The 17,700-nt window shown below is 34.7% G+C and overlaps 1 protein-coding gene across 1 annotated transcript in view; it reads right to left on the bottom strand.

The window, feature by feature from the left end:
- The window catches only part of CNTNAP2 (contactin associated protein 2), a 1,422,658-nt gene that overhangs the window by 1,278,762 nt on the left and 126,196 nt on the right, over positions 1-17,700 (bottom strand). Inside the window, exon 6 of the mRNA XM_058444445.1 lies at positions 14,685-14,949. Coding sequence (XP_058300428.1) covers positions 14,685-14,949 — 265 coding nt within the window. The remainder of the gene's footprint in view (positions 1-14,684; positions 14,950-17,700) is intronic.

Below are 17,700 nucleotides of genomic sequence, written 5' to 3'. Positions count from 1 at the left end.
TAGTGTTGCATGATTTCTTTATAGCTTTATTCTAATCTATAAATGTTTTATGCATTTATCTAGTACAGTGAGGGCACTCTGTTTATACCCTCAGTGCTTAATATATCAGGTACCTAAAATGAAAGACTCTGTGGGGTGTGTGTGTGTTTGCAATATTCACGAATGAATAAAATCACAGTGATGAGATGATTGGCATGGAGGACTGTTACTTTTTTTCCTCCCATTATATAATTTTTTCATCTCATTTATTACTCTCACATGGTACTGGGTAATTTTTTTTGTAGAGATCAAAGAGAAAGTTAGTAAAGGCAGAGGAAGAAAGATTGTTCTCCTCTGTTCAGCAACTACAGAAAGGCAGTAGCATGTCAGGTGTTATCAGTAGCAAAACAAGAGGCCCACTTGGGAGCTGGTAATAGAAAGGAGGAACACATGATGGGGAGGAGGAACTTCTAAGCTGACTACTGAGAGAAGATGCAAGATCATCCTGACTACACTCCACTCAGAGGAAGCTGAGCCATGGAAGGACAAAGGTGTTCAGTGATCACTCTCCTTGCTCTATCATGCCTTCAGCTCTCTCCCACTTAGAGCTCTAAGGGACACACTTTGTTTTTGTTTTGTTTGCTGAAAAGGAATCATTTATTGAATTAAATAATACAGGTTCTTTGTATATGTAGTTGATGTACATTTGATTTTCAAAAGAAACTGTTTGCATTAGGTCACCACAAAGCAGATTTATATACTGATATGGTTTTGTTGTATCTCCACCCAAATCTCATCTTGAATTGTAATCCCTATAATCCCCAAGTGTCTAGGGAGATACCCAGTGGGAGGTGATTGGATCACGGGCAGTTTCTCTCATGCTGTTCTGGTGATAGTGAGTGAATTCTCACGACATATAATGGCTTTATAAGGGGCTCTTTCCCCTTCGCTACTCTCTCCTGCTGCCGTGTGAAAAGTTCCAAGTTTGCTTCCCCTTCGCTTCTGCCATGATTGTAAGTTTCCAGAGGCCTCCCCAGCCATGTAGAACTGTGAGTCAATTAAACCTCTTTTCTTTATAAATTACCCAGTCTCGGGTATTTCTTCACAGCAGTGTGAAAATGGACAAATACACATACAATCATCAATCGTAGGAAAACAAGAAATTAAGTTTCTATGTGATCCCAACAGAAGTACTCTTTCCTTGATCATAAGAAAATGTATTTTTTTAGAAAGTAAAGCTAATAAGTTTACAGAATTGCAAGACACTAAAGCACTTTAAGCAAAAACTCTTTTTAAGAAAAAGGTACGATTTCTCATTGTCTATTCTTGGCATACATTTTAATTGTTTCCGATGAAACCCAAACCTCCTGAACCCATTTCAGTGTTATTCAAAATTTAAACTTCTTCTATATTTGGATAAAAAATCTGTTCACAAATGAGCCGTGCAACTGGATCACTTTTTCTTTTTTACTTCAAACTTTCCTTGCCTAAATTAAACAGTACAACACCAACATTTCCTCCATAATCTTCAAGTATGAGACTAGCTATACATTTATAATCTGTTTGCAGCCAAGCCACAACAAGGAGTTACTCGTTCATAACACCCAGAAGAGCTATCTGAATGTCTGTTTTCACAAGAACTTTCTCCATTGGTGGCATTTTATAATTGTAGGGACTGTCCAGGTCATAGCCTGTGGTCCCCATGGACCCCTGGGTCAGGACCATGGCCTCCTCCCAGATCCAAGCGAAGTGGAGCTGTTTGTCACTCTGCTCCACAGGCTAGGTAGCTTGCTGGGGCAAATGATGGGTGCCTCTTCAGAGCAGGGCATGGCAGATTGAGAAGATGAGCAGAGGAGAGAGCCGGAAGAACAAGAAAGTGCAGAATGAGCCCCTAGAACACACTTTGCACGCTAATACAGGCTAGTTAAGGCTCCTTTCTCCACTCAATTTTTTTCTCATGCTGTAATATAATTAAATTTTCATAACACGTGAACCTAATATTGGCAATATGTTATGTTGACCAGTGTGATAATTATCTGCTGCCTCATGTCAAGCTCACACAAAGTTGCATAATTTATGTTTGCATCTACTAATGATAAAAATGGTAGGAACAAGTCATAGTGATGCAATGTACTAGAGAGTCAAATATTTAGAAAAATAGAGCTTGACATCCGTAGAAAACAAATAACAAAATATGCCTTAGAATAGCACACGAAAGTGTGTACCGAGAGAACTCTCTTATCTTATACTTTATTCTGACCATACCCAAGAGGAATTGACAATGTCTCTTCATTGCTTTGAAATACAAAATTTCCACAAAGAAAGCAAAAGTGAAATCAAAGAAAGGAGTCTGGAATTTTTCTAAATATGTATGTTGGGAAAGGAAAACAGGAAACCATAACAACATAGAGCAAAATGATAAAACAGGAGAAAAGCTCTAAATAAACCTAAAAGGGACCTCAAGAATTAGCTTGTCTAAACTTGTTAACTTGTTATTCAGTATGGGAGAAAATGGAAGTTCATGGAGTGAGGTGGGGTGGGGGTCTGGGCTTCTCCCAATGGGGCACTCAACTTCTGGAGTGCAACAGAGGAGCTCCTTCAGGTCAGGGTGGTCAACCTGCATGCTATTGACATTTGGTGACAAACCTTTGTTTGGTGGGAGGTGCAGGTGGGTGGGTATTGTTCTGTGCTGTGCAGGATATTCAGTAGGATTTTTGGCCTCTATTCATTGTGTGCCAGTAGCATCCTACCCCCTACTCTCCACTTGTGACAACCAACAATGTCTCCAGATATTGCCAAATATCCCCTGGGGGTCAAAATCACTCCTAGCTGAGAACCACCGATTTTGAGGATTCCTCCCTCAATATTTCTTCTCCTTACTTGCCTGTATTATTTGTCATGGTTTTATTAAGAGAACAAAGGAAATTAGAAATGGTAGGAATTGCTATATTTTGTTGCTTAACAGTTAATATGCAAATGTTTGAGAAGAGGAATGAAAGAAATCAAACACTTAATACAAGTTTTAGATGAGCTATAATTCTGACTTGTCTAATGTCATATCATCTTACTGATTTAATCTTTTCTATTCTAAATCATTCAAACGTGGCAAATGGAGACATTATAGCACTCAACTAGAATTATTGAATTTTAAGGTTTTTTACTTCATCAAAGATTAGAGGATTTTTTAAAAAGTATGCATGTACTCCTGCACACACCCACGCACTCAAACAATACCAGTCAGCCACACAACATTGTTGAGAATGCACGCATGTACAGGAATACAGCTCACATTCCTTATTTTTCAATATTGATGCCTATTGGCTATTCTATGTAATAAACTTATTGTGTATTACAAAACTGCTCTGGGCAGTAAAACAATACACATAGAACACCCTCTTTTTCTTTCAGTTTCCTAATGGAAATAATTCTTATAGAGACTATCAAGGGTTTATTTCCCTCATCAAGTTTTTTTATGAACAAACCATTTGCTATGTATGCCGATGGCACTGATTATCCTGCATGAAATAAGATACAATAGCTTTTTGGAAAGAAAAAGATTAGAAATGTACCTGCCAATAGAGCTACATGTGATCCAGATTCCTATAGAATATTGCATTATAAAGAATACGTGGTAAAAGTGGAGAATGTATTAGCTCTATTCTGTCAACCATAGCTGAATAAAGTGTGCTGGAAGTGTAGTAAGTGTATGCTGTATGGTCTTAGGTGAACCCAAGATAAAGATGCTAGGGTCAGGATAGAAGTATGGTGGGGGTGAAGTTTACTTCTCCATGTCCACACATAATGTCTCGTGTAAAGTTACTCTAAAGTTTATGTTTTACTGTTTGGTTTTGTAAACAACAATCTTATTGCTTGGAGTTTTCAAGTAGAAGACTTCAGAGACAACATGATTTGATCATCAATAGACGCCATTTCTCTTAACAAAGCAAGTTAGACTAGATTCCTACAATAAATGGACAGTCTCTGTTTTAATCAAGTGTAGAAACGACTAGAGATCTGAGATCTTAAGTAGAAGGTACAAAAAAAATTTATTCTCTTATTTTTCCCCGGAGTTAATCACGTCAAATGCATTCCCAAGCCTAAAGAAAAGAATAAAACTAAATTAATTTTAATCATGCACATTTATGTTTTGTATTCTGTGTGAAAAAAATAAATACAAAGGGAATATGACTACTTTCAAGGCTTTACTTCACATCATGCTCCTGAGAATACATTTTTTGGCAAATGTATGCACGCTTTCATTTTATTCCTGAAATAGTTTACCCAGTACATCTCTAGGCTTTAATATCTTTAAAAAAAATCTTCTTATTATAAAAGTATCAAATTAAAGTTTAAGTCCTGATCAATTTCACACACATTAGCCTCCCACAGTGAAGCAATTATTTCCTTTGAGATATTTGCTACTCTCCTTTTATAATGAATTTGGTTTATATAAACTGATGAACATAACAGAATTGTAAAGTTACAGTTTATAAGATCTTGGTATCAGTACATTAAAAAATCAATCAGCTGGATATCTAGAAACATGCCACAAGTAAGACATTGTGCTAAACTCAGAGGTAGACAGACAAAGGAAAGAGTGGAATTATTGTTCTTAAAAAACTACAGAAGATGAAGCATTTTTGAACAGAGTAATCAAATGTCTGAACAATATAATAAATCATGTCAAACAAATGTAAACAATAAGAATAATTTAAAATTTGTAAAGGATTTGAGATCGCCATGGAATTAGTATTCAGGTTTTTTGTAGAGGACATGTGAAACCATCTATAAAACCTGGGGGTTCATGAAAGATTGTCGAATGGGAACATGACTCAATGGAAGCAGTCATTTTGAAACTGTAATCAGAAGGAAAAGTGTGGAATGGACTTGTTTAGAGAGGCAGGAGGCAGAGAGAAGAGCAAGGAAACTGCAACAGTCTAGGTGTAAATCAAACCAAAAAAGCAAAGATGAAAGTATTGATTGCCTATTTCCTGACACATGAGTGGTGTTAGGAGTACAGATATGAGGGAGACATAATAGTAGAGGAGTATGTGACTTAATATGTAACAAAAAATAATTGTTATTCAAGATACAAGGCGCTATACTAGAGGATGGTAGATTGTTTCCTGGGGTTTGGGGAAGGAAAGCATACTAAAATTGGACAATAAATGATAAGTGGCAGTTTGCCAGGATGGAACATAGAGAAGGAAATCCTTGTCAGGGAGTAGAAAGTAGTCAATATGATGCAAAGTAAGAGAAATGAGGCCAAATGCTCCAGTGGAGCGTAGTTTGTTCATGTTCTTGTGTGGCATGCTAAGAAATCAGGACTTATTCTTTAGTAATGGGAAATAATTGAATTATCTTCCTTGTATTTTAGAAATAGAAACTTGAATAATACGGGAGAAAAATTAGAAAAAATAAGGGAGATTACTTAAAACGCTTCTGTGAGAACCCCAAATGGACATGATAAGGATATCATTGATGTTAGGTTCTGCCTTCAACAAATATTTCAGATGTGTCATATTCAACAGTACCTGATCCTGTGTGATCATGTAACACCAAAGTGTTTCATGAATATGAAACACTTAGACTCAAATGCTCTGGGCTCTTTTTAAAGCTCTTCTCTTCACTAGCTGAAGGAGCCCTGGTGAGTTACTCATGTCTCTTCTTGTGTTTTTTTTTTAATCTATGAAATGCAGATGATAATGTCCTTCATCTTGTGGAGTTCTTACAAGCATTAAATGGCTTAAAACAGTTGTGTACACTATGTTTGTTTCAACAGTGACTGAAACAGAGAAAGAACTCAATCCATAATAGCCAGTGGGCAATCTGGCTCCAGAGTCCATGCTCATAACGACTACACCCTAACAAATAGGTCAGCAATTGAAAATAAACATCCTTTTTGGCAATAAGATGCCCTGGATTAGCTTTTCGAGGTATGAATTTTTGAATTAGGGTAAACAGATAATGGACGAATGAGACACTTTAAAAGAAGAGTGGTGATTGTTAAATCTTTGCATGTGTCGGAAAAGATAAAAGGCAAAATTTGATTTTTCTCAACGTTTTGAACTCGAGTCACCAGAAGAATGACTTTACCATTCGTATAAATGAGATAGAAAGGTTTCTTGATAATGCAGGACCTAACTTAAGAGATTATTGGAGCTATAGCAAGATATCTAATGCAAAGCCTTTAGCACAGTGACAGGTATAGTGTAAGCATTTGATAGCTATTATCTATTATCACAGTTGTCATCATAATCTTAGGATTAGATGAGAGGCATATCTGGATGGCCCCGGAGTCTCATTCTCACCGGCCTTTATAGCAGTACAGCAAGGAGCTAGCTCAGCAGATCTGAGGGAGCCCAAAAGAGAAGTTGCCTGAAATCTACCAATGAGCTCTAGAGGCTCTCCTTTTCTAACAGGACAACTTTTCTGGCCCCTGCCCCCAAAATTATGTACAGCATTATAGATGCAGGTCTCTCAATCCTAGGATCTTGGCCACGGCGTTAGCTGACAAGCTGTGCTCAACCAAAGCTAAGATCTTAAGGGACTATGTGAACTTTACTACTTTTCTGCTTGTAGTTTTCCCCAACACACTATATGTTAGATTCGCATGCCAAGAAACAATAGGAATTTGATGACAAAGAACACAGGGGTGGCTGAGATGTGGCACAGATGTGTACAAGGATTGATAGCAGCAGTTGAGATTGGGAGGTAGTTAAAATTCATGCCCAAAAGGGTAAGCAATATTCATAGGCAAGAGGAAGTTATGACCTAGAATGATCAAGTCAACCACGTCAGAGTTAAAAATAAAATAGCAGAGGATTGGAATGAGGGAAGGAAAGAATCCCGGGAAATCGGAGGTGAGCGGTACTCCAATATCCAGGCAGGGAACTGGCAGCAGGTTATATGTCTAGGGATATCAAGATCTCGGCCTCTGGACAGAGTTTCAACAATAGAGATCCAATGTTGGAAAGATGCTCAAAAAGCCTGAAAGTGCTAGAAGAAAGACTAGAAGTGACTGTAGAGAGAACAGACATCTAGGCAGGTTATCAGTATCTTTCAGAAAACATCAGAGTCTACCAAGCGCTACAGTAAGAATCTAGGCACAACTGTAATTATAAAATTTAATCATAGAGAATGAACGAAAGGAATAAAGCACTGACTGGAGAGAAAAAAGAGGACTCAGAAATAGCACAGAATTTCAGTTCCCAGATGTAGGGTCTGAGCTCAGGTTAGAAAAGCCTCAGGGAAATATATCCGAATAAAATAAGTCAGAAAATGTAATTATGATTGCAGATGGGGCCATATCCATAATTATTTCCTGATACTATGTTTACCAAAGGTAACTACTTTCTAAGCATGTTGAATGACTCTCCCCAAATTTTCTTGTGAAAAACCTTGATGAAGAAAAGAAAGAGACATACATGTGGCTAAACATGATACTGAGTTTCCAAAGGAGTCATTCTTTCAGTTGATCCCAAGTCACTTTCAGAGGCTCACAGAATCTGCAGAATCCCTCCCCTAATAAGGCTGATTTCCACATCTAGTTACAACCAAGCAGCAGATAACCTAATGAGCCTACATTCTTCCCAAATTACTTAAAAATTAAAGGTGCGGGAGGTAGATGCTAGGCAATGATACTATCTCACAGTCTGCATTTCCTGCTCAAGTTAATTATCCCTGGTAATTCTCAACATGAGGTTAATGGGGGGAGTGGGGAGTGGTGTGGGGAAGGTTCCAACCCAATGACTGCTTTGTGTTTTTTCTAATTACGGAAGTACATCATCCCTGATTGTTTCACGCCAACACTATTTATTTTGTTAACTATTTGAAATAAAATTAGACACGCAATTGCAAAAACATCTTAAGTTGACTTAGATATATCTCTACTATGTAAGTCCATATTGCTTAAATTTACCAATTACTCATTTATCCACTACAAAAGTTTCAACCTCACATGAAGTTTCAGCCCTTACACTTAAATGAAAGGTTAAGGTCCACAATGTATATGTACTTCAAAACATCATTCTGTACATGATAAGTACATATGATATTATCTGTTAACTGAGAAATGTACTGGCTTTTCAGCAAAGTTAATTTGCTTCTATGTCCTCCCTGTTCTTGTCTTAGAAACATCTTCAACTACATGCATATATTATTTTTGGAGTTCCTGGGCTATGTTCTTTGCTATTCTTTCATAATTCATTTTTATTCTCTTAGTATCAACTAGTGATATCTGATTTTTTTTTCTCTTTGATTTATTTGTACAGTAAACTGAAGCTTTTGAAACATGGTCTGGTTCTCACTGGCACCTTTTGCCTCCATTTTATCCATTAAAGTTACTAAAACTTTATTGCCTTCTTGCAATTTTAAAAATTATTATACACACAACATGTTTTATTCATCTTCCCTGAAAAAGGCATAGAACATTTTAAAAGGCTCAGAAATACTGTAGAAACTAGAATGGGAATGGTGTCCTGGAGTGTGATCATAAATTAAAATATCTCTTTTGCTTTCTAAAGAATAAGTCAATACCTAACATCATAAAACTCTCCCCCGGTCCTTCTTTCCTTTCACTCTGCACTATAATGCTTCTATTGACGTAAAATGTGCACCAGCATTCACTGCAGTATAATTAAAGGTAGATTTCCACTCAGTTCGCATGATGATGGTGCAGACACACTGGGAATTGATATATAATAAAAAGTCAGTTGGGTGAAGCTACCCAGGAGCAACATACCATTCACTCAAATGCCTTTGACTTGGTACCATGTGGCTCTCACAGCAAGTCTATTTGTGAATTTCGGGGAATAAAATCAGCAAAATACGTTTTAGATATGTCCAAGGGTAACTTATTTCTATCTGTCTATTTAGATCTAGAACTCAGATCTTTATCTATCTCACTTTTGGGATCCACTAAACAATAGAATCTATTCCTTTCCAGCTCAGTTCTAAGCTCCTAATTAGAGTGAGTACAGTGCTCTATGAATCAGAATTTCTTAGGCTCTATTTTCCCCCTAAGAATACAGAGCCATGTTTTGTCTTTTGTATCTTAAGATGATGGATTTGTGTTTACCGGAAATTTTTAGATATCTACAATCTCATCAAAAAGTACAAAAATCTAAAAATTACTTTTTAGCCACTTATTTTGTAAAAGTATGGTGTATATAGATTATTTGGGAATAAAGTGATAATTTATTTATTTATTCAATGTATTCTTTTATTGAGAAAAAGGAATATGTTGTTACCTGATAGCTAGCAATAGTTTTAAGGGACAATACTTTTTATCTATGTATCTATCTATCATCTATCTATCTATCTATCATCTTCCAATCATTTATCTACTTATCTATCCAATTATTTTCCCAGGTTGAAAAATAGTTTTAAAATTACATACATGGTATGGAATTTGTTCAAAATGAGTTATGAATATTTTCAAATAATTATATAGACACAACCTCCAAATTTCTGCACCTGACTATAAAATGCTCCGTTTGTATGTAAATGCAATTGAAATTCTGTTCAAGCTTATTATTTAAGGTGAAACTTTTAAGAAATTGGCTGTACATGTTTCTAAGTAAGGAAATTAGAATTTTTAAATTGATATAACTTATGCTATTTAATTTCCATTTGTAACATTGTTAAGCATCATACTCTTCAGAAATATCATTTTATCCTCAATTGTTTTATAGCATATTGTTTTTGATTTCTAAGAACAATTGATGTTTATTGTAGAAAATACATATATTAGAGCAAATATATTAAAAAGTTAATATAATGGACTGATAACCCACTGATTAGAGATAATCATCATTAGTATTATTTTATTTCATTCTTACTTGGAATGAAATAAAATTCCTGTATTTATAATAATGACTTAAGATTCATAGTCTACTTAAGTTTTTATTAAAAATTTTATTCATAGCATTATATTTTACCATGTTATTACATTTTATATAAGAAATATGATTTATAATGCCATAATAGTATTCCACATAAAAATACACTCTTTAAAATCACCTGTCCATTTTCAGTAGTTTGTTTTCAATTACTTTGGTTATTGTATATATGTTGCGATAAATATCTCTGGGTGCTTCTTTATTTTCTTAGAATCAGAAAAACTTAAATTTAATGGATCAAAGGGAAGTAACATCTTTTAAGGCTTCTAATAAACATGGTTTAAACTTGAATTAAAGAATATATCTTGTTAAATAAGTCTCCAATTATTTTGCTGTAAAACATAATAAAACAAATCTCTTAAAGTATTTGTAGTAATGCCTAAACATTTAGTTTTTGAGTTATAAGAATTTAAGACATTTTGAAATAATATCAGTATAGAACTGAAAAACAATTTTCAGTAAACAACTAAAACATCAAAAACTGTATTTCAAATGAGACCTTTTTTCTCATATGATGAAAAGGACGTCTCTTGGGGCAAGTTATCACTGAACTTTGGAAAACGGTATAAATTAATTTTTAAAAGAAATATTAATATGCTGGCTACATTTCCAGGTGTTCATAAAATTAAGAACAGAGATATTTTAATTGCTTAGAATAGACACTGCCTGGAGTGTTCCCAAACACATTTGCCCAGATTGAACTGGGAACTATTTCCCAGCATGCTCCCAGCCACACACTGAACCAAGAAAACTCCCACGCCTCCCTTGACACACCCAATGGAACACAATGATTTACGAAGGAAATTTTACTAAGAAGCAAAGTAAATAAAACAAGTCCACAGAAGGTTTCCTCTGGAGATGAAAATACAAACGAGAAAATCTTTTCTGATTACGTATTTCTGAGACAGTGTGGACACTGAACAGCCATTCGAAAATTGAAGCAATACCTACATTAACAAAACAAGGATGTTCCAGTACTTGAGTATAAGAAAACAGCTGATTTAGGACAGGACATATTCTGAATGACTTTTTGGAAAGGCTTTGTTTATACATGGAGAGAAGTTAATTTTTTTCCAATAAGTGAGAGAGAATATTAAGATAAATCACTTTCTCCCCACTATAATAAATGCTGAATCACGTTATATTACCTTGTTAATATTGGCAGACGACAACTGAGTATTGTTCTAAATATCTGTTTGTATTTAGTGGCATAAAATTGAGGCATTTTGAGATAAAAACTTACTTCAAAAGGTAGGTAGTTTTTTTCTGCTATAATTCAAATAGTATTGTATATTAATGCTTCTTTTTACTACCATTATAATATTATAATACTGTTCCCATAAGACAAATTTAGTTTTCCAATATAGAGTGATGGAGTTAATACTTCCAGGAAACTAAAACTTTTAAAAATACCAACACTTCAAATAAGAAAAAGAATGCAGGTCAGGTCGGTGTTTTCCAAACTGTATTTAGGACATGAAATTATTATAGTGGGTCATGGCTTTTTTTTTTTTTTTTTAAGAAAAAAGCAAAAGAAGAGAAAATATCACAATTATCATAGTGCATCTAAAATAGCAAGGCAAGTTTTATTTCATTAAACTTCGTGTCAGTAGATTTTGGGTACGACATAAAATATTTTCTTACTTTACTTTGATCAAAATTATTTGAAAAACATGGTTCTAGGTCCACCTTCCCCAGGGTTTTGAACTTTAAAGTTAAAATGAAAATTATGCCCGGAATGAACAGCTATTATTCATTAGACCCTTTTTGCACCTGTTTAATTTTCTTTTATCATTTATGCCTAGTTAAAAGTAATGCATAAATATGTATTCTTAAATCAGTAACTGCTGTCCTAAAAAATGATATACTGGGATAAAATTGAGGCATTTTGAAATAAAAACTTACTTCAAAAAGTAGGTAGGGTTTTTTGTTGTTGTTTGTTTGTTTTTGGCTATCCATCAGAAAACATTGATGTTGCAACTTGTTCAATATTTTCATGATAAGATAATCCACTCTGTAAATTCAAGGCTACTGAGTTTGACTGAATTTCGTAAGTCAAGTCTACTGTTGATTACTAATGAGACTCTTGAAGACAGTAATCACAACTTAGAAAGAAAGATACAAAGAGGGGGTGAACAATACATTAAACGTTATTTTACTTGTAAGATGTATTTAATATTTTAAATTAATTCCCAAAGAACAGTGTTGACCAAGATGGAAAAAAAGGTTTTTGATCTAACTGGGTTACATTCATCCTGGACCACAGAACTTATTAAATAAAAACTAAGTTACCAGTATATATTAACAGTATCTGAGAGTCTCTGTATTACCTTCTCAGTGCACTACTTTGTGTGTGTACACCAAAATTTTATCACTGGTTATTTTTCTTTTCTAGATTTTCTGCATTTTCTAAATTCTTTCAATCAAAATACTTGACAAAAGGAGAAATGGACTGACATTCTTCAATGCTCATGCTGATAAGAGTAGAATAGCTGTGATACAGATATATTTCCCTTTGTGAAAGCAAACATTAGAATCTCGAGTTAACTGTTTCCTCAGTGTTGCCACTTCACTAACTTATTTACACATTTACTTGAATTTGATAAAATACATTAAAAGACAGAGGAAATTATCTCCTATGGTTTCCATATGTACTTTTAGATTGAATGAATGAAGATAAAATGTAACTTTTTTAAATAGTTGAATTTTCTTTTTTTTCAACTAATGTTTCTCAAATGTGAGCACTTAGTTTCTGCTATGTATGTGTGTGTGTGTATATATATGTGTGTGTGTGTGTATGTATATATGTATTTTATATATATATAAAATTCTTGAAGCAGTAATGTATTTTCACTGGATTATAGAAGGGTAATACTATGGAAATCTTTAGATTTTATATCATTTTCAATTAATTTGCACAGATTCTTGGCTAAATTGACAAAAACTCCTCAATCCATTTTTATTATCTTTAAGCAAATCTATTAAGATGAATTAACTGTCATGTATTGGATTCTTTTGTTCATTCTATCTTTAATTTTCAAAATAAATACAGCTTAAATTAGGTAAGAGTATCTTGGAGTACTAAATTGCACCAAATCAGATTAATACGTGTTTATTGACCACTAGGGTTAAGATCTTATTCTTTCAAATATATTGGCTCCTGTTACATGGAAACCCACCAACAAATCAGATTTGCTCAGAGACTGCAAGGAGAGAGGCCTTCATACTAATATTTTTACGCTTAGTCATTAGACAATAATCATTAATCATAACAATATAACGTGGGAGTTTTTCAACTGTGGCAAACATTTGCTTTCGTTTTTGTTTTGTCTGTTTTTCTGGTCTCTCCAGATATTCTCAATTTGCTGTACATCTCCCTAGGTATACTTATAAAAGAATGTAGTGATAAAATATGGTTGATTAATCATTTCGACTAGACATTCAAGGAAAAAGCAAAACTAATAAAGCATAAATGGAGAAAGTGAATGTCTAGGTATTTCCCAATAGCTTTTGATTTCAATAATTTAGGCACATCTCTGACATAACAGTTCTCGTGGCTTCTTTGAATCCTTCTCAGCAATAGACCATACATTCAGGCCATACACAAACATAAAGCCTATTTTATAAGAAAATATGTGTTCTATAGCAGGGGATATTCTATTAGTTCAAAGGGGTCAGAGTATTGAACTCAACACATATTGGAGACCACCTCTTACAGGTACTATTCTATAAGCTAGAGACAGAAGAAAAAGGAGCATGGTCCCTGCTGTCAAGGAGCATGGAGCCTAGAGGGGAAATGAAAGGGACAAAAATCACAGTGTGTTAGAAACCGTGTCAGGTATATACATAGGGTGCCATGGGTGCATATGGCATACTCAGAAATCAGAGCCCATGGTCACCCAATTGAGCTCTCTGTCATGATTCCTTTCAGTATCTGTTACATCTTTACTAAGCGTTCGGTAAATGTTAGTTTTCTCTGTATCTCCCGTTTCTAAGTAGTTCTTCACAAAATATATATATAATGTGTATATATATATATATATATATACACACACATATATATATGACTATTGCAAAGACTATCTCAAGAAAAATAGATGAAAACAGTTACTATTTATCAGTCTTCTTTGTACTGTATTTATCAAAGAACATTCCAAGGTTGCAAAGTCTATTCAAATAACAAGAATATTACCTAAGCCTCTACTTGTCGTGTCACTACAAAGCCAAATTTAAAATTATCCTATTTTTCGCTAAGCCAGTCTTCCATCAGTTGATACACAAATCTTGTCATTCCACCTTATATTCACTTTCGTTTTCTTTTCCAATCATTCGCATAATTTTAGCAAGATCATTTTGAAGTCTGATTCCAGCAGTGGGATATTCCTTAAAGTTAAAATTAGTATAATCTTGTTACTAATAGTAAAAGGTACATGAATGTTGATAAAGAGGAAAGATACCAGATACCATTGTGTTTTTAAAATAAACATTCTTTGTTTTAAATATAAATTCTTCACTTAAAAGAACAGCAATTTATCTATTAAAAATAAACTAGCATTGGTAAGGAATAGATTTCGCTTTTCCAATCTCAGCCAACTTTCTCCTTCAACCATGCCTTGCTCTCTCAACAACTTTCCAAGTTCCCTTTATTCAATCAGCACACACTACAACCAAGTAAGTGTCTTGAAGATCTGAATTAAAACCTAATCCTGAGCATGTAACACCAGCAAAATCAAACAAGGCACGACGTTAACTTTGGAAATTGCGATAAGTTTCAGGAACAAATGTCAAACAGGTTTCACTGACCTGAGGAAATATCGATTTGGCTCATCTTGGTCTGTGTGATGTTGATGTGAACACCTACTTTGCTTTCAGTGAGGTCAATCTCCACATTGCCCAAATTATCCGCAAAGTGACTGAAGACCAGGAGACCATTGGGATTCCATGTCCTAAACTGGAAACTGACTGAGAACAGGTCCTGGTTAAGCCGTCCAGGCACCTCCAGGTAACTTGTGGCATTGAAAAAGACAGGCACCGTATAGGGTTCCACACAAGAGAAGCTCAAATTTCCCTGTAAAATAGAAAGACAGGCTCTGAGGAAAACACAAAATAAAATAAACACCCATGTTAGACCATTGACGAAGGTATAGTTCTACAAGTTTTGAAGCACAGCCTGAGCCTAAGCTAAACTCACACGCAGCAGCAGAGCATAGATGCACCACCAAGGACCTACTTGGAGTGTAAGACCTGCTATTGAGCAGCAGTTGGCTATCTAACTGTAACAAGCAGCTTCCACCATGGGATTGACAGCCGGACAGCCTGATGTGACAGGCTGACCATGAGTTGTAAAGTGTGTATATGTGTTGTGGGTGTGACTGTGGATCACTAGACTTTCTGAAGACAGCAAAGCTGCTGCTGGCTGAACATAAGTCAGGGAGAGAGATACTCTGCCCTATTCTGGGTGGTCAATGCCAACATTAGTTAACATATTACTCTGGTCTCAGTGGGGACTATAGTCATATGTTTGCAATTTATGAAACTGATATTTTAGGGAAATATTTTTGGATTTTTATCTATATATCTTGTATATGCATATATAGATAGATATTAAGTTTTCAGCATTAATGTAATTGTGGTTATTGGAGATTATTTTAGTATCCAACTCAAAATCCCATTTAAATTCCCATGAATTGTGTTTATATCACAATGCATTAATTCCTGTATAACTAGAACTATAAATGGGCTAAATGGAGACAAAACTTGCAATAATTCAGTCTTTCCCCTCCCCTTCTATACTCCTCCTCCTTGGTATAAGAAAAAAAAAAGATTTATTATTCAGATACACTAAATTGTGTATTTCAGTGCCTAAATACATTCCCTTTACAGATCTAAAAATCTGTATTTGCTTCTAACTTCTTTTATCCTATCATAATATTTTAAGGAATGTAATTGGATGACATTTTCATTGGTTCTCTCTATCTCTATGTCTGTCTCCCTTTTTCTCTACATATTTTTAACAACACCATATATATGTATGTATATATATACACCAGATGCTGATTTCTTCCATTTTAGCACATTAACCATTAAATCTAAGGCAGGCAGTCTCTCTGAATTAATATTCAAATTAAACTTACTCTGTACTGTCACAGATGATTATTTTTAAATGCTTGCTTTTACTGATAAAAAGAACTGCCTATGCATAATAATTGAGATTTTATAACTGACCACATACCTCTTTTGAAGGGATTGTCTCCCTAGCAAAATTAAAGATCCTTCCAGAGTAATGGTGCTGACTTTGGAGTCAATGCATAATGAGGGAATGAGTATGTGGGGGCAGAGGAGGTAGAATTAGCGCTCAGTCAATTTCACTGAAATACCAGCACCCAACATCTTTGAAAGTAAATTTCTTATATAAACACTTGTCTTTGCAGGGTTGCTTGCAAAATGTCCTATTTGTCTCTATCCCATCTAAGATTTTCTGTATGTATGTATATTTTGATTCAAAAGTTTATTCTATGTTTTCTCACTGCAATTATTTGTTAAAATAAAATGTAATTATAGAGCATAATCAAACTCACATATTGTGAATCCATAATCTTTTTTTATTCTTTTATTTTTTGGGGGACAGAGTCGCAGTCTGTTGCCCAGGCTGGAATGCAGTAGTTCAATCATGGCTCACTGTAGCCTCAAACTTGTGGGCTCAAGTGATCCTCCTACCTCAGCCTCTCAAGTAGCTGGGACTACATGCATGCACCACTATGCCCAGCTAATTTTTTAATTCAATTTTATTTATTTTTTTAATTTTAATTTTCTTCACTTGTTGTAGATACATGGTCTCACTATGTTGCCCAGGCTGGTCTCAAACTCCTGGACTCAAGTGATCCTCCTGCCTTGGCCTCCCAAAGTGTTGGGATTACAGCAGCAACCCACTATGCTGGGCTATAAATCTATAATTTTATCTCCTACTCATAAAATAAAATTTATTTTTCTCATAAAATGAGTTATTTTTTCCATGTTAAATCTCAGTGTTTTCATCTACAAAATGTTTGTATCCTTCTTGCAGTATTGTTCTCAGATCATCCTAAATGTAAATAACTTGCCTAGCACAGTATCTGTTGCCTATAAATGGAGCTATTATTATTTTTCCATATAGTCAATATACTTTATAAGAAAATTTAACCAAAGTTCAAGTTTTAATTTCTATTATAAATTTATGATTACTTTAAGAAAATTATTTATTAAATAATCATTTGCATTAAGTTATTGTTTTAAACTTTCTCATATTCAACCTGAACTGTTTATTCATTCAGGGATTTCCACTTGTCAAATCATTTTATGAAACCCTAGGCTCGAATTTGAGGCAACGAGACCATCCGAGCTCTTTTAGAGCACAGTGCAAACACTCATGACATTATTCTACTTCTAGTGCATAATATATTCTTATTGTATGGGTCTCTGGAATTCTAGGCTCACCCAAATAGCCTCTCTGGGCTAAAGCAGCTCCTGGTCTTGCAGAACCATAGGGAACTCTCATACTAAAATTGTAAACTAAGTATCTTTTAGGGATGTTGAGTAGTGTCGTTTGGAGGCAGGTGTGCTGAGGCTTTCTTTGACTTTTGCTCTCCTTCCAAAATCTAATGAAACCTGGCACCAACTCACACAAGAGGCAGAAAAAAATCACTGTGAACTTCTGTGGCACAGCTTTGGCTATGCAGTGGAAATCAAGCTTTATTTAATTGTATAATATTTAGTCTGGTTAGAGATTTGTTAAAAAGGGTATTTATTTACATATTCCAACAAATCATCTTTGGAAGCACAG

Source organism: Hylobates moloch, unplaced genomic scaffold, assembly GCF_009828535.3.
Source record: "Hylobates moloch isolate HMO894 unplaced genomic scaffold, HMol_V3 SCAFFOLD_1, whole genome shotgun sequence".
Taxonomy (NCBI): Eukaryota; Metazoa; Chordata; class Mammalia; order Primates; family Hylobatidae; genus Hylobates; species Hylobates moloch.
Note: the sequence above shows the minus strand (reverse complement) of the source record. Positions and strands in the feature narration are given on the sequence as shown.